The sequence below is a fragment of the Bombus impatiens genome, unplaced genomic scaffold (assembly GCF_000188095.3).
Source record: "Bombus impatiens unplaced genomic scaffold, BIMP_2.2 scf_0332, whole genome shotgun sequence".
Lineage (NCBI taxonomy): Eukaryota > Metazoa > Arthropoda > Insecta > Hymenoptera > Apidae > Bombus > Bombus impatiens.
In genome coordinates, this window is record NT_176751.1 from 145,103 (window position 1) to 166,957 (window position 21,855).

Here is a 21,855-nt window from a genome sequence, read left to right on the forward strand (position 1 = left end):
GTTGTGCATCCATTATTTCCTTATAAAACGAAAGAAACTTCGAAAGAAAACGAAAGAAATAATCAACTTCATTTTATCATTATTTTATTTATCATTGTATTTACTTACAATTGTTTTAATTGTATCTAAAATTTATTATATTACTTATATTGCTTAAACCTCTATTTAACTAAATTTTACTTAATTTTATGTATTCTTATTTATAGTTAAATTATAAACAAACTGTTGGAAAAAATTGTCTGTTATATTACTTAAAACAAAATAAACTATAACAAATTTTAAAATGATTTTAAATATAGTAAGATACATATACTATATATACAACTAGGAATAATAAAGGAGAAGACATATGCCATTTAGGTTTTGAAAGCATTTCATAAACTATAAAATTTAATTATAAAAGATATTTAAATATTATAAATTTTATAAGTATAAATAATACTTATTGCAAATACATTAGAAGCTAAAATAATGTATTGTATACAGAATTGAAATGTATTTACCAGCATATATGTACAGTACTTTTAATTCATAATTGAAACAAAACAATAGTATTCTTTCAAATATGTATATTTTTAACATCTTGTAGAATATATCAGGAGAGATGGTAATCAGGCAAGAAGTTATTTTATATACAAAAGTAAGTTGAGTAAGATTCTTGGTTGAGATTTTATTTTGAAAAAAATCATATTTGAAAATTTTTCTATTACGTATGCACGTAGATAACTTTCAATTGAATAAGGATGGTACAAGCAGGTAAGAAGTTATTCTACAAATAAAGGTAAATCAAAAGTGTAAAATAAAACTTTTCGTTTGAAACTTCTTTTTCGGTACTTTAAATTTGAAATAATAGTCATTGACAGATACAATCAATTCGATCGGGAATGAGCTGAGTAGTGTAAATTTTCAAACTCGACTTTTTGTTGAAAAGAATCTGAAATGAAAAGATGTTATCCTTTTTTTCAATTTGCCTTTGTTTATAAACTCATCTTCTGTCCAGTTACATATATTACCTACCCTGATACATTTTTTATGTACGAGTATTTATATGTACGTAATTTTACAAAATTTACAAATTATTCTTGTATTATCCTTAAATTTTTAAATGTTGCATACAAAAGTGATATATTTATTTTATGAAATTATATTATTAATGAATGTATCATGTATGAACGTGCTTTTAACATTTTGTAAATAAATACCTTCTTAAGTTTTAAAATACGAGTTTTCTATGTACATATTTATATTATAACATCGAAAATATATTATTTCAAACAATTTCTTACTACTACTTCTTAAATCACACTTCTAACTATTGTACAAAATACCAATATGTATTGTTTATTGCAACGATTTCATTTCAGTAATGAAATCTTCAATCTTTTTCAGTTTCAGTGTTGTGACTTGTCAATTCTTTTATTACATATTTAGATGTAGATAATGTAAAATTTTCATCGTGTTTTGATTCATCTATGCTTGAATTTTTTACATGTTCTGATGAGTTAAAATTTGTTTGTATATGTATATTTTGTATCTTTTGTTCTTTTAAAAAATTTGCTTGTTGAATGCACCTTTTACTATCCTCTTTTTTATATCTTGAGAACAAGTTTGGATTATCATCGACAAAACATTTAATCTTTTTCAAATCAATACTTACTTTAAAATCTGTTTTCAAACCTTTTTTCATATGGTGTATTTCATATGTTTTGTCTATAATATCATCAAAGTTTAAATTTTGAATATCTTGTTCTACATCAATAATACTTTTAGCATAATTATGGTTACAACTTGTAATGGTATCGAAGTTATTTTTAATGTCGTCACTTAATCTAATAGTTTCATGATTTCGTCCTCCATCGTTATGCTCAACTGTTTTATTCTCACTTTGATTATTGTTATTTGTAAAAATATTTGGATTATTTGTAACTAATGTTGCATTAATTAGTAAATCATCTTTTGTATTTTTGCAAGGAATTGTTATTACTGGATCCAGATTTTCCTTTATATCATCTTGATCATGTTCAGAGTATTCATTAACAAATATGTTTGTGTTTTTGTCTTTATTGCTATAAATATTTCCAGATCTAAAATTTAGTAAAGTATCAGTTTGTGTTTTAAAAATACATTGTGGAGCAATCTTCTTTATTGGTACATCAAATGTAGTGTTCTTCCTTGTAGTAGTTACACATTCCATATTAATATTTACAGAATATTTATCATATAAGATCATCTATGCAAAAAGAATTATAATCACGTAGGTAATCCATAAAGTTCATACATATTTTTAATGATATAATAGACAGATACTAATTAAAATATATTCACCTGCAGATTATTTATATTAGATACACGAAACTTAAGATCACGTAAACACACATATTCTGGTATTAATTGAGAATAATTACTGTCTGTGGATTCACTTTTCCCTTGCCAATACATATTGTGAAATTTATTATTTGATGTCCTGTGTTGTTTTAGCATAAGCCTATAATTCATGAAATATCATAATATTTTATATACAAGTGCAATGATATTACTTACCAAACATTTTATCCATTTGGAAGTATAAATATGTAAAATTTAATTTCGGTAAATTGTTATAATGTAAAAATATTAATGGAGATATATAATGCTTACATTTCAACATCGTTCTGAGGTTTCCATTGTTCGGCTATTTGTGATCTTTTTGATTTTGAATGGTCTAATGTAATAGATTTGTCAATGCAATTAATTCTTGTATCATTTGTGAAACTTCTGTTACTTGATTCAACAACAGGGCTGATACCTCCATCCTCATCACACTGTTAATATTACAAACGATACATTCAATAAAATAATTTAAAGAATTTATATATTTTCTCTTTCAAACTATTTTTAAATAAAAATATTCTTTAATAAATAATGTTAACATGAAATATATTGTACAATATATAGACACAGTTATTTTATTATACATCTCTTTTGTAGAAAATATACAATTTAAAAGATATTTTACTTACATCTTTTATGTTATTATTAACTTTGATATTTTTAGATATTTTATTCATTTCATTTACAGTATCTACAGACATGTGAAATTTTTCTTTGTTTGTATCAGTATTATTAGTGAATATATTATTTGATACATTCATTTTTAATGAACATTTTGCACTAGACGTATGTGGAATATCTTGATTCTTATTACAATTTTGTTTAATTTGAATATGTTGTTTTTTGTTTTGCAAATGAAATTCATCTATCGAAGTGCTATCCTCATTATGATTACTAATTTTTAGATCATTTTTATTGGATGCAGCATATGTAAAAGCATGTAAAGGTATGTGTGATGCTCGTAATGTTTCTTCCATTACACTATTAGTTTCCCGCAACTTTTTAGGTTCACTTATGCATGAAGCTATTGGGAACGATATACTTTTATCACGTTTTCTTTTTAAATTTAATTTTAAAATATTACTGTGATAACATGAAGGTTGTAGCAGTGAATTATTACTTATCGATCCATCCCTATTTTGTGTTGTTGGATTATTGATCTTTTGTTCTACTTCAATAGATGATAGATTCTCAAATTCTTTGGGTGCCAATGAAACTACATTTGTAATTTTGATATTTGAAGTAAAATCAGTACAATTGTGTTCATTTTCATCGTTTAATTGTACTACATTGTCCAAAATGTTAAAATTTGTTTTATTCTGTGGACTGAATTTCTTTAAATTATCAAATTCAGTTACATTTAAATTACTTATCAAGGAATTATTAGTATCTGTTTGATTTTGATTGTTTTCTTGTAACAATTTTTCTATTTTTAATAGACTAGAATCGTATATAGTATCACTTTTATTAGATTCGACTTTATTTCTTTTAAATGAAGATAAACAATTTTCACTTTCATTAGCTTCAATAAACACGTTATTTAATGAAATAAAATTACTGGCCTGTAAAATATATACGAACATCTGTGTAAATTGTATTTTATAAATGATTATTTAATTTATATTTTTAATATTGAAATAATTTATATTCTCAGTTAATTCGTGTTTATAAGTTTTAATATTTGCCTCTATAATGTCATCATCACTATCGAGCGTAACAATATCAACTTGTTTGTCCAGTTGTGATTTGGAATGCCAAATTGAAGTATTGGAACTATCTTCATAATTATGAAACATTGAAGCTGTTACTGAATTTGACGCACTCATAAAACTTTCCTTAGTACTTGTAGACTGCAGGCTGTGCTTTTCCACATTCGTTGGATCCAACATGGTATTTATATTTTCATTGGTTTGATACTTATTATTGCTATTGAATATTAAAATAGCTTTTAATATTAAGTTTAACGTACTTAGAAATTTATGCTCTTAATACCTTATATTATTTTAATACTAACTTTTGCATTTCTTCAATTAGTTTAAGCTGTCTTAATTTAAAACTCCGAGGGCCAGGGCGTTGTTTAACTATTGGTGATTGTGATGCAGAACTTATAAGTGGTGAACTTGATGTAAATGGTATAGGCGAGTCTTTACCAACAGAAATATCACTGTCAGAATCTTTGAAATCAGAAACATTCCTGGAGAAATAATTATGTACGTAATAATATATATTATATATATACTAAATATAATATACGTAATAATTTAAATTTATAAATAATATACTAATAATTCATATATTTATTAAGTAGTAATACTTATTTAATTCCTAGAAACGGACTAATACATACTGTAATGTATCTTTTGTTGTGCTTGAACTAGCAGTCACCTTAGATTTGCCTATATAAAAGAATAAATCAAGATTAGGTAAAAGATTATTTCTTCAAAAACTTTAGTTAAAAAGTTCTTAATTGTTTACCTAGAATAGAAATACACTCTCTACATTCCCAAACAGGATTAGCCCATTTAAGCTGTCCACAAGCCATGTGAGTTCCTTGTGAACCACAAGTTCGACAAAGAGCTAATTCCCATTTCCTGCAAAATCACAATTACAACATATAAAAAATGAGAAATTAAAATCTTCAGTCACATTAATATGTAAATAACTAAAATTTTTCTTTACTTACGCGTTACAACTTGTATATTTTCTACCTTTGGGACATAAGCATATTGGAGCATTACATTGATCATGTCTATATAAAAGTTCTTCAAATGCATTGGGTACGAGTTCCCAAGAAGCATCTCTACAGCAAAACCATTAAAATGAAAAATTCTTCTGATTTGGCATTTTATTACAAAATACACAAACTTTATTTTTTACTTACTGACTTGGAATAAAAATACCAAATTCTGACATTGCCTTTTGAAATAAATTTTTATTATTGCATAAAGGACACTTAAAAAAATATCCAGCACTCATAGCCAGTTGCTAAAACAATTTTTTCGGAAACTAATATATATTTTGATGTACTTAAAAATTCAAATATTTTTAAATAAACTGTTATTTTACCTGAACACATTTTCTATGAAACCATGCATTTTTTTTGCAACATGGAGCCCACATTGTACCAACTGTATCATAAGGATCTACTTCGTCATAACATATGCAACATACTACTTTATTGGTTTTTGACAACTCAATTTTGACTCGAGCATCTATTTTCTGTTTTGGTCTATGCTTTATACAATATGATCTAAAATATAATATATTCATTTTTATAAAAAGGCCAAAATTATAAAGTCAATATAAACATAATGTACCTAAATTCATCAAAAAATTGATTTAGGGTTCCAGCCCTTAGCCCACAAGGATAATGAAATATTTTTTTACATTTTACATTACAACATCCCAAAGTGGCACCAGCTTTTTTGCAGTATGAACATACCTTTAAATTAAAATCATATTATAATTTTCAAATATATATTTCCTTTTTTTGTTTATATATGCATACTTACCAATCTTTTGCCCCTGCTAATTTCCTTCTTTATATCTGTTTTCAAAAATCCTAAAATACCTTCATCATCCTTTCCTCTCTGTTGCATGTTTGATGATAAAAGCTATAAGAGGATATTGTGTTGAAATGCTAAATATATATTATGATATTAAAACTGCTTAAAATATGATACTTATAAAATCATGTACCAAACAATAATAATGTGTAACAATTTCACCATCTTCATAAAATTTTCCAAATTCCAATTCATTATTCTCTGATAATCTACAGAAGCAGCAAATTCTATGTTTAGATGGTTTATTGCGCTTTGACATGGTATTTGCTATAAAATTTAATAAACAGATTTAGAATGTATAACACATAAGAGATTAATATATGATATTTTTTATATAACTAATACAAAAAATATATATAATTACTATATATTTAACACAATAAATATCTATTAAACAAATATAATAAATATATTGTTTATTTACTATAAAATGACGTGCTTCAAAAAATAAGTTTGAATATTTTATATAAGTAGGAATCACTCTTCTTACATTAATAAGTCAAAAACGACAAATTTTTAATTGTCATTGTCATTGTTATAGCAAATAAGTGGTATGTAAAATAAAACCAGTGCAATACGTACAAATTAATTTCTTTTCTAAAGACATAACTTCAGATGCATATATGCAGATAAAATATACATCAAAATTAAAAGTATCATATGAACTTTCTTTATAAATACATATTTGGAAAACACTTGTATTATGTATGTACAATGTACATATAAGTCATTCTTACAATGAAAACGATCGACAGAATGTGAAATCGTGATATTAATGCATGATAATATAAATGAAACATTGCATTTCAATAACCCGATTAATATCTTTCTCCGCACAATACAGACAAGAGTACATAAAGAAATAACAAATTTTTAAACTTCGACAGATTATTGCTCGATCACAAGCAGCTTATTTTCAAAATAATACTACGCGGGGAAACTCCATATAATTAATGTGATACTACACCAAACTTTTAATAAAGATTCACATGCCAATAACTGTATAAATTCTATATTCGTATATATGTCAAAAAATTGATAAATGAAGCTTTATTTAATTCAAATTACTAATTATTATTTATTATCAACAAAATATGCACTACACACACTTTCTTTTAGAAGAAATTACAAACCATTGAATATATATACACACATGCACGATATAGCCCCAGTTGCACGTGTAACGATATTTATCCAGATGCTGCGCTCTCTGGTGACGCAATAGGTAAACTATTCAAATACTCAAGTTAATTTTTTACAAATATTTGGGTACAGATTACATATTTTTACTCTTATTATTTTTTAATATATTATAACAATTATAACATACAATGTGATTATAATATTAAAAAAATGGTATTTAATTTATAATCTCTTTTATAAAAATATGAAGATATAATGTATTGGATAAAAATCACTATTTCATGATTTTTCTTTTTATATAGAAAATACCATTACATATTGCGAATAATATTATTTAAATAAGGTATTTGGACGAGATCTCTTCGAGCTTGCATCAATCGATATAAAACCGGGCAATCTAAAGATTCACATTTCGGGTCATCCAAGTAGCCAGTACAAGACTGACATATCTAAAAAGAATAAAGATTTTTATATCAATGCCCTTTATATTCATACAAAAAAATAAAATATAAAAATTATATGTACCATAGTAAGTTCGTGATGAGTACGTTCTAACCACCTTAACTTTTCATGTAGAATAGTAATTGTTTGACTTGGCTTTGACATGCAATTCATACAAATATCTTTTTGCGTTTGATTTTCACAAACAGCACATATAACAGTATTAAAAAATTGTCGAATAGTTAGCTTTTGATTGTTCGCACATAAATTAACTATTTTGTCAGGTGTTTGGCGATGGATCATTTCTGTATACCTAATGATAGAGGAAAGTTAAAAGGTAATATTTCAGAACAAATATTACAAATAAACATAGCATAAAAGCATATTATATAATATTCATTGTACCATGTATTAGCATCAACGCTGACTAAATTTAAACACCGATTAAGTGGTGGTATAATAACTTTTGTTATGTAGTATATCGAATTTGGACTTAAACTTTCATCTAAAATTACTTCTGTTGGAGTTCGTACACACTGAATTAGTGGCTGATTTGGGGCTCCAGCCACTATAATATATCGTACTCTTTCACCAGTACGAGGTATCGCCCGTGGATCTTTGCGCATCAATCTTCGTGTTAACTCCAATGCAGGTACACAAGCACTGATTTTGTAACCATTCAAACCACGAAATTCCTTTGCAAATGTTAAATCTTGAATTGATATTCTTTTACGTAAAATTTTATCAAATTGTCTAGTAACATATTGTTTTACTAAAGAGAGATCCTTTGTATCAAATAGGATTTTCAATGTTTTTTCAAGTATCTGAAATTAAAAATTTATTTTAATTCTAAAATGTTTAATAATTATTAATAAAATAATAATTTAATTAATCAAAATTTAATATTGATATTTTCATATTATCATTTCTTCATTTATTTATCTTATTTTATTTCATTTACTTACCTTAGTTACAGCTGGACAACCATCTCTACGAACAGTTTCAATACCTTTTGCTAAATATTCAGGTTCTTTCTGTTCTGGAGACTCATACATATAACCACAGTATCTTTTTTTAGTCTGAATATGAAAAAATATTGTAGAATGTTATACGTATTAATTAATTAATTTATTTATTATTATTTATTTATTTTTGTTATTAATATATTATTTATTAATAATATTAATAAAACTTTACTTGTAATATTGATGGTTGCAAAACTTTCTCAAATTTAAGTTTTACAGGAGGAGGATTAGCTGCAGTAACAGTATCAGCAATTTCAGCTCCTATTGAAAACGCCTCTTCTTTTGATTTTCTACGTAAAAGAATAAATAACGAATCTGTATCACCATAAACAACTTCAGCTCCCCATTTAGGTGTAGATTCTACTATTTTAATCGCTCGTTCTAATGTTTCCCTTCCTTTACTAACCACACTGTCCCCTATCTTAATTAATAATAATTATAATTAACTTTGCAAAAAATTCATAAAAATATTATGTAACATATGTCTGACATACTTCAATACAAGGCATTCTGCCACTAAAATTAGCAGCTGTATAACCATAAGTAACATTTGCAATTAACTTAAGCCCTAATTGTTGTGAATGAAGAATACGTTGTAATGCGTGATTTTCATTTCCATGAAGTTTCATAGACTTTTTTACCATTAATCGAGTATTTAAAATTTCTGTAAGCATACGCGGTAATATTCCCATTCTTATTTCTGGTTTTACAAAAGCTACACCACAGGGTGCAAAATTTATTTTTCCAAATAGTTTCTTAGCAGTATCTTTTTTTATTTTTAATGTAGTTGCACCAAACTCATATGGTTCATAACTAGAAGAAATAAAAATGGTATTATATTTTTATACTACTCTTTTTATCATAAACATATAGGAATATTGATATTATACTTACTGGCCAATGTGCTCTACACGACCTAAACATGTAGAGAAGCAATAGTTATAAGCAATAATAATGCTTGGATATAAACTTTGAAAATCCAAGACAATTAACGGATCAGTGTATAATGTGGACTGTGGTTCCATAATAAGTGGTAGAGATTCAGGTGCGCGCATTCGGGCTCTTTGTTGTATAGAGGGTGAAACTGAAATATAATTCAAAGGTTTTGCAAGTCTCAACATCATTGATTCAACTCGAAACTGAGAACCTCTTGAAAAGACTTCATAAAATTGTATTCCGAAAAGTCGTGCATGTTCACAAGTTCGACCTAAGATATTGTTGAGATATTATATAAGAAACAGAACATTACATTATAAAATAGAATGAAACAGTAATGGCTGATACGAACCAATAATATCAAGATGGATTAATATTCTCAATGTACCCACAATTCGTATGACATAATGAGTAATAACTCTCCATCGTATTGTCACACTTTTATGGTTCCACCAATTAGTTAAAATCTGAAAAGTAGGACATGACACTCTTTCACGCATTACATGATACATAACGTTCTCAAATGTATAATTTAATAATGCTATTTCATGTCTTATTATTCTCCAAACATCAAGGATAATTCGACCTGAGATTTTTGCATCACTGAAATTATCTTTATCAGATGCTTGTCCTTTAGATATTGGAGGGGCAGTTGGAATTCTTGAAATTTGCCACATAAAATCTTTTAGACCGATATGAGAAGCTCTATGAAAGATATATCCCCATGAAAGAGACTCAACCTCCCAACCAATTAAAATATCTGGATCACAATGCCTAACTAATATTATAAGACTATTTAGTAAATCCTCTTCAGTAGATACATATGATGTAGTACATGTATTAGCTGAATGTATATTTTTTACTTTTGTATTTTGGGTTAATGAACTTACAAGAATAGCACCTAAAATAGTATTATAGTTAGTTTTATTCATGATTATAAAAAATAATTAAAAAAGAAATACACTAATTCTAATATATACCATGCTCTATTTGTTCAATTTTTGAAGATAATGGAACATCATTATGAATAGCATAGAATATTGCTCCAATTGGATCATGATTTGGATCAGGGAGAAATTTATCACGTGTAATAACGTGTATTTCTACTGCTAATATTGTCAGATATTGATGCTGCAATAGTTAAAGAAAATTTTAATAACATCTGATATGATGATATCATCTTATAATTGCATTTGATATGATAGTATTACCACAGTTAGGCCTTTGGCATTTTGACGATTTTCATTTTCAATATTATTACTATGGCCTTTTAGAGTATATTCAATTTGTCCATATGAAATACCTAGATATTGTGTTGTATCATTATTCTTGTATAATAATGGATTTTCAAGCATTTTTTGTAAAGAAGAATTAAAACTATTATTAGATTTGCTTGAATGCTCTGAACTGCCAGAACATTGTGATTTCATATGTAGATTATTAGCAAGTATTTTGTTGAGAATATTGCTTTCTTTTATATCTCTTGGAACATCAATATTATCTTTTACTTCATTATTATTGTTCTTCTTTGATAAATACTTTTTAGCTTGTAACCAAGTTTTAACATTTTTCGATGTTGGTGGCTGAATAAGAGGATGAATTATTAACGTATTGTACCCTGCAAGAACTCTCTTTATATTGCAAGATTTTATACTTGATCCAGAAGGATAAAACTCATTTATTCGCACTCGACGCCAGAGTTTAATACCCGTAACTCTATCTAAACTACATTTAAATGGAATTACTTTGTAAATACCATTATTACTTAAATTTTTTCTTTGCTTAAATTTTATCAAATCAATTTTGTTGCTGAAAAATAATGAATTGAATTTTGATTCTAAAATATCATACATCTTCATAGAGTTTATGATTCTTTCTCTGCTTGGTGAATTAAATTTACTTGTAATAGTAATCAACTTAGTTTCTATACCACTTATATCTTTTAGTGCCATGATATTTGGGGTATTTGATTCTGATTCTAATTTTCCATTAAGGTATTGTGTATATGTCATATTACAAACGTCTTCTTCATCTTCATCTTCATCTATATTTTTATGTATTAATGACATTTGGTCTGAAGTATTGTCTAAGTACAAATTGACATTATCTCTGGATGTACTTGGTAAATTATATTCATAATTGACTTTCTCATTCTCTCTTGTGTGTAGTTTTATAGAATTTCCATGACATTTAGAATTCATTGTGGAAATGCTAATGGAATTATTGCTTTTATGTATATTATCTATGATTTCTTTTGTTAGAGATAAGTTTTCGAAATATATATTATCCTTTACAGAACTAATTTCTTTATTATTAATATTCATAAAACTTAATTTTTTACAAATCCGTTTGTTATTTTTAAGAATAATTTGTGTTTCAAAATTTGTTTTTGATACATTATCTTCTTTATCAAAATTAATTGACTCTTCATGTACATTTGAACTACTAACATTAAAAATCAAATTTTATATAAAACATTCTTGTAAAATAAAAATATAGTCATATTTGTAACATTTACCTGTCTTTGTGTTTAAGAATAACTGAGCCTGTTTTGCTAATATTTGAAGTTTCATTATGTGTAAAGAATGCTGAAAAAAATATAAAATAATTTATCTAAAACATAGTTTGATATATAACAATAATATACTACTTACTTTGATTTTCCTCTAAAGCTAAATTATCTATTTTATCACGAAATAAATGTTGATTATTTCGTTTCAAAGTATCATAACTAGATTCTGAACTACAAGATTCATTATTTCTAATATTTTTATCTATTTTTGGAGACACTATTTTTATATCAAGCGAAGAATATTTTTTTGAGACAGAACATGGACTATGTACCAATTTTGCTTTAGTTGGGATAGGATATGGTTCATTTGGTAAATAATTTCCAATGGTATTACGTCGCTTATAAGGAGATTGCAAATTAGAATCTTCCAATTCAATCCTTCGTTTTATCAGTGAAATATTAACCACACCCTTGTCACTTTTAAATTTTGTATTTGGCTTATAAATACAAATGCGCTTTTCTTCTTTGTTAATGGTAGTATCCTGATCTACCTCAGAATCACTGGAGCTATTATCAGCATTACCATCAAGTGCAGGTATGTTTAATTTATTTGAAACACTATTCCTGATATACAATTCATTAGGATTGTTTTCAAAATCTATTGAATTTTTTAAATGTTTACACTTATGTAATGTATATTCGATCTCATCTATATCATAAACATCTAAATCTTTGTGATCTAATTTATAAATATTTGTATCTTTATAATACGACAACTTTTTTTCAGTAGTTTGTGACGTTTTTCTACGTTTACTTTCAAATTCTTGATTTTGTTCCTGATAAAATGTAAAATGTTTAGATAATTTAATATCAAATATAGTTCCTTGCGGAATCATTAACTGATTTTGTAAAAGATTAAGATTTATTGGAATATTTATAAATTTTAATTCATTTAATATCATATTACTATTGAAATGTAGTGCAAATTTATCCAATTTTGTACATGCTTTTTTTCCCTCCTTTATTTTATTTCTAGTAAGCTGCCATATTAATTGCTCTTCATTTTTTAAAACTAAATCGCTTGAGCCATCATACTGAGGAACATCTCTTGAAGAAGTACTTTCAGTATTATGTTCAGTTATATCATTTGTTTGTTTGTTATCTTCTGTCATCTTACTTTCAATTTCAGTGATAACTGAGTTCCACGAACTAAGGCTCAAATCCAAACTTGTAATGTTCAAATCTTCAATTTCATCATCTTCATTATCCACTTTAATTTCATTATTCAACATAGAAAATTGAGAACCTAACATGCTATCGTTATCTATAATTTTCTCTTCTTCATTTTCTTCTCTTAAATCAGCCAATATTTCAACCAAATACATATCTTCAGAGTCCACTAAAACAAATAAGTATATATGTACATGTACGTACAAGTATATATATTTACAAATAAAAACTCCAACATATAATTTTAACAAGAAAATGTTTAGTAAAAAATCCTACTTATTGTATAATTACTTACAAATAGTATTTTCTATTATTTCATCTTGAGGTAAATTTTCTTTTATCTCAAAGTTATCAAATTCTAATAAACTATTATTTAAAAACGTTTCATCTTTAGTTTCTTTATTTAGCATTAGTGATTTAAAATGATTTGGAACATATGAAGCACTAAATGAGTTATTTTCATCATCCACTTCTAAAGGATAACTGTGTATTTTTGATGTTTTTGAAGTTATATCTTCACTAATCTAAGAGTACAAATGAATTAGACTTATTTTTTTCAATGTGAAAATTTTAAAAATAAGTTAATACTATACCTGTGATATAGACTGCAATTTTTTCCTTAATCTTTCTTCTTGATAAATATCATTCTCTGTTAAATCATAAATTCTGTTACTAGTATTAGAATACAAAAATTGTGATTCAACATTCTCTAAATCTTTTGCTTCTCTTCTATGTCTTTCTTCATTCCAAATGGCTGCAATACCAGGATTTAAATCCAAATCATTCTGAATTTCTTGTCTATTGAGTATTTCACATGCTTGTGCATCTACTTCTAATTTGCAGGTGCTTTGTTTAACAATAAATGCTGGGAGGTATTTTTGTGAATCAAATAAATTTAATGGACTCTCATTTTCTGAGTTTTCTTCTAATTTTGTATGTATGCATTGTCTAAATTTAACATCTTTTAAGTTTATTAAACTCATACCATATAGATTATAATCAATCATAAATTGCAAAATAAAAGGTATATGTGCTTCATGTGGTTGTAAACTTTGACCAAATATTACTCCATTCTAAAAAAGAATATTTGCTATTATTTCTGCATTCTTTAATAAATATAAAAAGATAATTACAAGCACAAATACTATATACTTGTAATAAATCAGCTGCTCGTTTGATCATAGCTGGATTGTAAAAGTAAATTTTTAGAAACAAATGTTCCTTTTCATGATATCCGTAAAAAGGACTAGAAAAAAGATTTTATGTAATCAAATTCATATATATATATATATATATATATGTATATATATGTACTAATAATATGCAATATATTTAATATTCTTACATTCCAGAAACTTGTTGAATTTTATAAACATGCTGAGTATTAGATATTGCAGATCCCAAAGATACATTTATTGCAGAATCAATTGCTGCTGCCAATTTGTACATGTAACTATTAACATTATCATTTATTGTACATGGTATGTACATATATGGAAATACTCCATGTATATGTAAACATGTTTTTGTTCCTTAATACAATTAAAAATAAAAGATAAATAATTATTATTTAAGTATTTATTAGTAAATATTACATATTAATAAACTTCGATATACCAGAAGGAGTAGATCCAAATATCCTGATAACTGGGACTTGCCTAATTTCATTTCCTCGAAAGTCTGAAAATGTTACATCTACTCCTAATAGTGGAATTGACTGATAACTATCTAAAGTTACCAAATTGATTGAAAACATATTTCTTATCTATAAATAAAGCATTATATCTTTTATATTACTTACTTAAATAAATAAACCGTTTTTTAAGTACTTACCTGAAGAATTGCAGGTTAGAAAAATTTTCTTTTTACACAATTATTGATAATAATAATTCATGTAAAGTGAGAAATATGGAATTCCAGGTTATGCTTATATTTGTTCGTCCACTGATATTAAATCTCAAAGTTATTATGCTCACAATGTTTCTTGAAGTAAAGATGTTTTGTAAATGTTATTTTACTATCATTTTTATACATATATTAAACTATTAATTTTGTTTTTAGAAATTCCAATTAATTTTTACATAGCCACACAACTGATGTTTCTGCTAATATGATGCAAAAGTCACAACATCAGGTATACTTTTATACTTTTAACTAAAAAAGTAACTGTTAATTTCATTAAATAACACTAAAATAGGTATATAATAATAATATAATAAAAATTAGAATTTATATTTTTTATAACATGTTTTTATTTTGTATTACAATTTAAATTTTACAAGTTCATTGTTATATAAGCATATGTAATTAGCAAAATAAATTGTACAAAAGTACATTAAACATACATTAGGCATTTGAAGTATTTAATTTCAACTTTGATTATGTAGACTGAATGAAAAATAGACTATAATATACTTTGTAGAGTAACAGGTTCTCATATTTAAAAGATATTACATTTCATAAGATCAACATTGTACAAAATAACATTTCACTTTTGTATCGCGTATATACTTATGCATATGAAGATAATATTGATACATATTAGAAATATTTTGTGCGTATGTATTTCATGGTAATTTATAGGCCAATAGAATTATAACAAAGCATTAGCAAATTATATTAGAAATTCTTCAAATATAAACTATTAATGCATAATTCTAAAGTTTAACGTTTACATGAAATAAATATCAAAATTTGCATAGAAACAATAATAATGATGGCCCAAATTAATCAACTTAAGGTAATTAAATGAATGTTTGAATATTGATGATACAAATAGACTCGATATTTCATTCTAATCATATAATAAATTAAACATATCAAAATACAAATACTTAGAGGAAAAAAATTGAAATGATTCGCTTTTTACTTTAAACATGCAAGTTTAAAAAATGGTACAGTAACTTCTTTCACGAAAGGGATTCGATTTCTGTGATGAAAAACCAACCAAAAGATAATCTTCTTGCTCGTGTTCTGTAATGTATTTCATGATATCTTCAACAGCTTTGCTAACTGTAATTCGTTTTAAAGCAGCTTCACGTCGTAGCTGCTCCGTAATTTGCCGTTGTTGTTGTAAATTGGTGGTCACCATATCCATAACAGACGAAGGCAACAGAATTTTGTATGGAATACTAAAATAAAATACTAAAATGCACAACATTTCTTTCTTCTATTATTTAATAGCAATATTTAAAAGTATTAAAGCTATGAAATCAAATTACCAATTTTTGATAATAACCTCCGTCAGTGCGATACGCTTAGTAATACTTCAAATAAATTATTATACTTTTCCTACGTCTTAATAAATTTTATCAGTTTCCAACTTTAAGCCTATCCCTTAAGGCTAGTTTTCGTAAAGATGTATATTTGGATTGATAGGAGCTTTAGAACCTAAATGACATATATAATCCCAATTTTTACACAAATATTTCTTTAAATTTAAATAAATCGTAACTATTTATTTAAAAAATAATTTATCTAACATCTAAAATTTGTCTAGTTATAAAATTAGAATTAGCACTGAGAGATGTCGTTATAGTAGAAACCTCGAAGGAAAGATCTGGATTCTTCATCATTTATGATGGAAAGTTAAATTAGGGTATTAATTGTGAATTGCACGTGAAGTATAAGGATCTTCTAATTTTTATAAAAGTAATCATGGCTTTGCATGTACCAAAAGCACCGGGCATGGCCCAAATGCTTAAAGAAGGTGCCCGCGTAAGTATAAAATACTTTTTAAAAATTACGTGTATATTATTAAGCTAATATGAAATTATCTCAGAAGATGTCTTCTTTGGAATATGACACAATGTTTCATCAAACATTACCTTTTATAGACATATTATATTCGTTTGACGTACATATTTCTATAATATACTTAAAAATGTAATATTCTCAAAAAATGAAAAAATTCCGATATTTTTAAATTTATTTTTTATATTATTTACAGTCGTTTATAGCCTATAGATTGTTAATATAATTGTATGTGAACTTCAATAATAAATTTATGAATAAGTTTGGAATCATTACATGATGAACTTCTAAATGTTTTTATGTTTTAAATGTGATTAATAATTTCTAAGTAATAATTTTAAGCAATACCAAAGACCAAGTAGAACCGAAAGTTTTTATTTTTAATTTATTTTGGTTAATATTAAAGTACAGCTAAGTAATTAAATATAATATTCATAACCATAATTGATATGCATTTTCTCTTTAATCAGTATTTCTCAGGTTTGGAAGAAGCAGTATACGGAAATATAACAGCATGTAAGCAGTTTGCACAAACTGTAAGGACTGCTTATGGTCCAAATGGCATGAATAAAATGATAATTAATCATATAGAGAAATTGTTTATCACAAATGATGCTGCAACAATTATTAATGAATTGGAAGTTGAACATCCAGCTGCTAAATTATTAGTTCTAGCATCAAAAATGCAAGAAGCAGAAGTCGGCGATGGTACCAATTTTGTAATCATTTTTGCTGGAGCACTTCTTGAAGCTGCAGAAGAACTACTTCGTTTGGTAAAATTTCAAAATTATAAATGCTGATATTATTTGCTAATTTTACAAATCACAAACATACTAAAAGGGTATAAACATTTTATATACTAGGGAATTACTACATCTGAAATAGTTGAAGGATATGAAGCTTCCTTGGAAAAAGCTTTGCAAATATTACCAACATTAGTCTGCTATGAAGTAAAAGATTATCAAGATGAAAAACAAATAAAACTGGGAATTAAGACAGCTATTATGAGTAAGCAATATGGAAATGAAGAACCTCTTACTTCTCTTGTTGCAAAAGCTTGTGTTTCTATTTTACCAAAAAAATCTACTTTTAATGTGGATAATGTACGTGTTTGTAAAATACTGGGAAGTGGTATATCTAGTTCTGAGGTTGTACAGGGAATGGTATTTAAGAGGCAAGTTGAAGGAGACGTTACAAGAAAAGATAATGCCAAAATTGCTGTCTATACTTGTGCTATAGACGTTATACAAACTGAAACGAAAGGAACAGTATTGATAAAAACAGCAGATGAACTGATGAAATTCTCTAGAGGAGAGGAATCCTTATTAGAATCTCAAATAAAAGCAATTGCTGATAGTGGAGCTACTGTGATTGTTTCAGGAGGAAAGTTTGGAGATATGGCTTTACACTACATGAACAAATATAATATAATGGCTGTTCGTATACCTAGCAAATTTGATGTTAGGAGATTATGTAAAACTGTTGGTGCTACTGCACTTCCAAAATTGGTAAATAATTTTCTTGTAATGGTTATTTTTTAAACATATCACAAAGAATTAACTAATCATTTCTGCTTTAAGATTCCACCATCGAAAGAAGAGTTAGGGTATGCAGATTCAGTATATATCGACGAAGTTGGAGACACTATAGTAGTAAAGTTTGCAATAAATGGCAAAGATAGTAGAGTTAGTACTATACTTATTCGGGGATCTACGGAAAATTATATGGATGATATTGAACGGGCTATTGATGATGGAGTCAATACATTTAAAGGAATAACAAGAGATGGGAGATTTGTTCCAGGAGCAGGTGCTACAGAAATTGAACTTGCCGCACAACTCAGTACATATGCAGATACTTTACCAGGTTTAGAACAGTACGCAGTACGTAAATTTGCAACAGCTTTGGAAATTTTCCCAAAAACCTTAGCGGAAAATAGTGGAAGTCATGCATCTGAACTTCTATCTAAGCTTTATGCTGCACATAAGGAAGACAAAAAGAATTATGGTTTTGACATTGATGTACGTATTCTGCTATGTATCTGCTTAAAATTTTTGTAAAATCTCAATAATTTCATGTAAATAGTGAATATTAAAGAAAACTATATTTGTTTATAGCAAAAAGCAGGTCTTATAGATACACTGGAAGCTGGAATCTTGGATTTGTTCTTAACAAAACAATGGGGTTTAAAATATGCTGTTGGCGTTGCGTGTACTGTACTTAAAGTCAATCAGATTATAATGGCAAAACGTGCAGGAGGACCAAAAGTACCAGGCGGTGGTATTCGCGACGATGACGAGTGATAATACATAAAGCATCATATACATACATATAACATTTAATTATTCATTAATTCTTATGTTGTTAGCTTATAGTGTTATATTACATTGCTTTTTTATTAAACTTCATGTCAAACAAGAAAAATATTTATAAAAGAATATTGACTATTTATTTACACACTACATACTTGTTAATACATCTGTATGTAATATTACGCTGCTTTTTCTAATGAAAACATGATTCATAATAAAATAGTATTTTATAATTTCCTTTAAATGTTATGAATATAGCACTTAAAATTCGAATTATTGTGTAATATGTATAAAAGGCTAAATGAATGTTAATTAGGATTAAATATTTTTATATTTATTATTTTTTAATTTATTATATTTAGTTAAATATAAATCTTTTTAAATTTAATTGTTTATTAAATGATGTGTTATTAAGGTTAGTGTGTAGTTAGTATAGTGATTAATTATGACTAACCAATAAAAAACAACAAATTTTCTGGTGAAATAATACAAAACAGAAAAATAGACTTTCATCGGATATAAATAGGTCTGTTTAATCAAAATTTGAACCATATATACCATATATACATATGTATAAAAAATATTTCTTGACTCTACACATTGTTAGGATATTAGTTTTTTGATAAAAAGATAAGAAGTTATATAATGTCTCAAATATTAAGCAATAAACAGTAGTCATTCTATCAGTAATTATAGTTAGATACTCCAGAACCTTTACAAAAGAAAAATAAGCAATATGAGCCTTAAATTTGCTTCCAACTTATCCTTTATGTTCACAGAGGCACCATCTATTATTGAAAGATATAAATTGGCAAAAGAAGCTGGTTTTAGAGCAGTAGAAAGTGGATTTCCTTTTGGTTTTTCCATTAAAGATGTATCAGAAGCCCAAAAAAATGCACATGTTGAACAAATTCTTATAAACGTGTTTACAGGTATGTATTTGACAATTACAACGAATGTGAAGCATTATACAAATAATGGCAAGAAAAATAGTCTTATATTAAGGTATAACTTTCGTTTTATTATAAATATGTAGGTGATGTTTCAAAAGGAGAGTTAGGATTTGCAGCGATACCTGGAGAAGAAGAAAACTTTAAAAAAAGCATTGATTTAACAATAGAATATGCAAAAGCATTAAATTGTAAACGGTAAAAGAAATTGTTTAAATTGATTGATATCATTAATGATTGTTTTTTCTAATAAAGAATTTTTCGTTTTATTTTTTATACAATCTCTTTTTAGAATTCATATTATGTCAGGCAAAGTAAATAAAGTAACAACTGTCAATGATGATGTGTATGTAAAAAATCTTTTATATGCATTGCAAAAATTTGAAAAAGAGGGAATACTAGGCCTTATAGAACCTATCAATAATATCACCGTACCAAATTATTATATGAATAGTTTCCAGAAAGGTAACCTTCTAATACAAAAGATTTAATGAAAGACTTGAATAAGTCATTAATATGACATTTTTTATAGGTTTAGATGTAGTGAAGAAGATAAATAAGCCAAATTTAAAATTACAACTTGATATCTTTCACTTACAACATATTTGTGGCAATATTACAAAAAACATCAAGGAACTTCTACCATACGTTGGTATGTGATTTATCTAAATTACATATACATATATACATATATTTATATACATGTGAAATTTATATATTTTCTTGTCATTATAGGTCATGTACAAATTGCTCAAGTACCAGATAGACATGAACCTGATACTTCTGGGGAAATAGATTATAAATATGTTCTTTCGATCTTAGAAAAAGAAGGATATGATGGGTATGTAGGTTTAGAATATTGTCCAAAATCATCATCAGTAGATGGATTAAGTTGGATACAAAAATATGGTTATGAATTATAAGATTCATTTTGTGATTATATATTGAAAATCTTCATTTATAATATAACAATCATTTATTTCTTATCATTGTTTAAAGAAATCTTAAGTACCTCTTCTTATAACAGTCAAATACATTTTGTGTTACAATATACTTGTCACGTTTCTATTACAATATAACTTTATTATATACTTTATATACACACAACAAGATTGATGAATAAGTCAAACTTATGTTAATACTTCCTACTAAAGTTACTTCTTTGCACATTAGTCTTATTTTTTTCACTTATGATTAAGTTGAACATAACCATTATTACTAATATAAATGTAAATTTTTAGTGTTTAATTACCATCTACTAAATTTACACAATTGTGTCATCAGTGCTATCACTGCTTTTGTATACAAGATAAGATTCACTAATAATACTTTTTTATTTAGTACTGTTATCCAGTACTTTTATATATCTTACTGATGTTACATGATACATTATATTTCAATAAAATCTGTAAACAATATAAAGAATATAAATTATAAACCATAAATTTGTTCTAGTAATGTAAATGTATTATTTGTTAATTATAAAGTATATGTTATATTAAAAGATACCAACTTTATTGTTAATCTTATTTTAATAAAAATATTATTGTTGTAAGTAAAAAATAAATTTATTCAAAACTCAGTTAATTTTTTTTATTAATCTTTAATTATATATTT

General features: G+C 26.2%; 5 protein-coding genes across 12 annotated transcripts; 2 read left to right on the plus strand and 3 right to left on the minus strand.

Annotated features, from left to right (window-relative positions):
• Positions 1-557: 557 nt before the first annotated feature.
• Positions 558-7,220, minus strand: LOC100750195 (putative uncharacterized protein DDB_G0282133). Of its 2 annotated transcripts, none has more exons than XM_012385661.3 (15): positions 6,519-6,991; positions 6,070-6,203; positions 5,883-5,984; positions 5,688-5,812; positions 5,437-5,620; positions 5,252-5,355; positions 5,054-5,170; positions 4,846-4,961; positions 4,718-4,766; positions 4,385-4,564; positions 4,056-4,296; positions 3,000-3,932; positions 2,638-2,801; positions 2,326-2,485; positions 558-2,230 (listed from the first exon to the last, which is right to left on the minus strand). In XM_012385661.3, exons 1-15 carry the CDS (start codon positions 6,541-6,543, stop codon positions 1,376-1,378), a joined length of 3,489 nt encoding a protein of 1,162 aa, XP_012241084.1. In that variant the 5' UTR covers positions 6,544-6,991; the 3' UTR covers positions 558-1,375. The 2 variants fall into 2 exon arrangements, with proteins under 2 accessions (XP_012241084.1, XP_033176622.1); XM_033320731.1 differs by lacking the exon at positions 6,519-6,991 and adding an exon at positions 7,070-7,220 and having other exon boundaries at positions 1,376-2,230.
• Positions 7,221-7,273: 53 nt separating this feature from the next.
• On the minus strand, positions 7,274-15,395 carry LOC100740097 (DNA polymerase zeta catalytic subunit). 7 transcript variants are annotated; one of them, XM_033320729.1, is made up of 19 exons: positions 15,057-15,394; positions 14,841-14,988; positions 14,569-14,755; positions 14,376-14,469; positions 14,209-14,296; positions 13,817-13,977; positions 13,519-13,747; positions 12,136-13,392; positions 12,000-12,069; positions 10,693-11,926; positions 10,462-10,612; positions 9,834-10,382; positions 9,440-9,752; positions 9,040-9,358; positions 8,718-8,966; positions 8,486-8,599; positions 7,926-8,344; positions 7,605-7,833; positions 7,274-7,528 (listed from the first exon to the last, which is right to left on the minus strand). In XM_033320729.1, the coding sequence occupies exons 2-19, from the start codon at positions 14,977-14,979 to the stop codon at positions 7,391-7,393; spliced, it is 5,940 nt and encodes a 1,979-aa protein (XP_033176620.1). In that variant the 5' UTR covers positions 14,980-14,988; positions 15,057-15,394; the 3' UTR covers positions 7,274-7,390. The 7 variants fall into 7 exon arrangements, with proteins under 7 accessions (XP_033176620.1, XP_012241083.1, XP_033176618.1 ...); XM_012385660.3 differs by having other exon boundaries at positions 9,834-9,948; positions 10,372-10,382; positions 13,817-14,296; XM_033320727.1 differs by having other exon boundaries at positions 10,696-11,926; positions 13,817-14,296; positions 15,057-15,395.
• Positions 15,396-15,635: 240 nt separating this feature from the next.
• Positions 15,636-16,354, minus strand: LOC100745740 (guanine nucleotide-binding protein subunit gamma-1). Its single transcript, XM_024367665.1, has one exon. The coding sequence runs from the start codon at positions 16,318-16,320 to the stop codon at positions 16,108-16,110; it is 213 nt and encodes a 70-aa protein (XP_024223433.1). The 5' UTR covers positions 16,321-16,354; the 3' UTR covers positions 15,636-16,107.
• A 399-nt stretch (positions 16,355-16,753) lies between these two features.
• On the plus strand, positions 16,754-19,525 carry LOC100745897 (T-complex protein 1 subunit theta). Its single transcript, XM_003489485.4, has 5 exons — positions 16,754-16,940; positions 17,447-17,749; positions 17,840-18,484; positions 18,557-18,997; positions 19,094-19,525. Exons 1-5 carry the CDS (start codon positions 16,881-16,883, stop codon positions 19,277-19,279), a joined length of 1,635 nt encoding a protein of 544 aa, XP_003489533.1. The 5' UTR covers positions 16,754-16,880; the 3' UTR covers positions 19,280-19,525.
• Positions 19,526-19,897: 372 nt separating this feature from the next.
• LOC100746017 (putative hydroxypyruvate isomerase) lies at positions 19,898-21,734 on the plus strand. The gene is made up of 5 exons (XM_003489486.4): positions 19,898-20,220; positions 20,325-20,436; positions 20,531-20,703; positions 20,771-20,890; positions 20,974-21,734. Exons 1-5 carry the CDS (start codon positions 20,025-20,027, stop codon positions 21,159-21,161), a joined length of 789 nt encoding a protein of 262 aa, XP_003489534.1. The 5' UTR covers positions 19,898-20,024; the 3' UTR covers positions 21,162-21,734.
• Positions 21,735-21,855: the final 121 nt, after the last annotated feature.

Bases quoted from the DNA above. Each gene is read 5' to 3' on its own strand.
- LOC100750195 (XM_012385661.3), bottom strand. From the start codon at position 6,543: ATGTCTTTAGAAAAGAAATTAATTT. The intron at 4,565-4,717 runs GTATGTATTAGT...TTATTTCTCCAG, and splicing joins ACAACAAAAGATACATTACA to GAATGTTTCTGATTTCAAAG. The intron at 2,231-2,325 runs GTGAATATATTT...CTTTTTGCATAG, and splicing joins CTAATATAAATAATCTGCAG to ATGATCTTATATGATAAATA.
- LOC100740097 (XM_003489523.4), bottom strand. From the start codon at position 14,979: ATGTTTTCAATCAATTTGGTAACTTTAGATAGTTATCAGTCAATTCCA. The intron at 14,756-14,840 runs GTATATCGAAGT...AATTGTATTAAG, and splicing joins ATTTGGATCTACTCCTTCTG to GAACAAAAACATGTTTACAT. The intron at 8,600-8,717 runs GTAAAGTTTTAT...TTTCATATTCAG, and splicing joins TGCAACCATCAATATTACAA to ACTAAAAAAAGATACTGTGG.
- LOC100745740 (XM_024367665.1), bottom strand. From the start codon at position 16,320: ATGGATATGGTGACCACCAATTTACAACAACAACGGCAAATTACGGAG.
- LOC100745897 (XM_003489485.4), top strand. From the start codon at position 16,881: ATGGCTTTGCATGTACCAAAAGCACCGGGCATGGCCCAAATGCTTAAA. The intron at 17,750-17,839 runs GTAAAATTTCAA...TTTATATACTAG, and splicing joins CAGAAGAACTACTTCGTTTG to GGAATTACTACATCTGAAAT. The intron at 18,998-19,093 runs GTACGTATTCTG...ATTTGTTTATAG, and splicing joins ATTATGGTTTTGACATTGAT to CAAAAAGCAGGTCTTATAGA.
- LOC100746017 (XM_003489486.4), top strand. From the start codon at position 20,025: ATGAGCCTTAAATTTGCTTCCAACTTATCCTTTATGTTCACAGAGGCA. The intron at 20,221-20,324 runs GTATGTATTTGA...ATAAATATGTAG, and splicing joins TCTTATAAACGTGTTTACAG to GTGATGTTTCAAAAGGAGAG. The intron at 20,437-20,530 runs GTAAAAGAAATT...ATCTCTTTTTAG, and splicing joins AAAGCATTAAATTGTAAACG to AATTCATATTATGTCAGGCA.